This window comes from Eimeria tenella, genomic scaffold (assembly GCF_000499545.2).
Source record: "Eimeria tenella Houghton genomic scaffold, Eth_scaff2, whole genome shotgun sequence".
NCBI classification, from domain to species: domain Eukaryota; phylum Apicomplexa; class Conoidasida; order Eucoccidiorida; family Eimeriidae; genus Eimeria; species Eimeria tenella.
In genome coordinates, this window is record NW_013541843.1 from 804751 (window position 1) to 805036 (window position 286).

The 286-nt window shown below is 65.4% G+C and overlaps 1 protein-coding gene across 1 annotated transcript in view; it reads left to right on the top strand.

Annotated features, from left to right (window-relative positions):
- ETH_00029505 (uncharacterized protein) overlaps positions 1-286 on the top strand; it is a gene marked incomplete at both ends in the record, with an annotated part of 16387 nt that overhangs the window by 255 nt on the left and 15846 nt on the right. The window contains one exon of the mRNA XM_013374329.1: positions 121-235. Coding sequence (XP_013229783.1) covers positions 121-235 — 115 coding nt within the window. The remainder of the gene's footprint in view (positions 1-120; positions 236-286) is intronic.

A 286-nucleotide genomic window follows, 5' to 3' on the forward strand; every position in this document is an offset into this window, starting at 1 on the left:
CCGCATTGAAGACCGCTGCAGCCTCAGCAGCAGGCCCTTCGCCTTGGGGCTTTGTCTCAAGACAGCAGTGTTGCATGCAGCCCCGCGGGGGGTGGACTTCTCGGAGCCGGGCGTGTGCAGGGCCAGCGGGGGCCTCGCCGAGGACACTTTCTTCAAAGTTGTTTCTGTCGAGGGTCTTGGCATTTACGTGGACTCTCTCGCGGTCCCGGCGTCTCTTTCCCCGGCCCTTTCCCCCGTGGGGTCTGACGGGGGGCGGCGCCCCCGGGGGGCACCGAAATAAACAGAT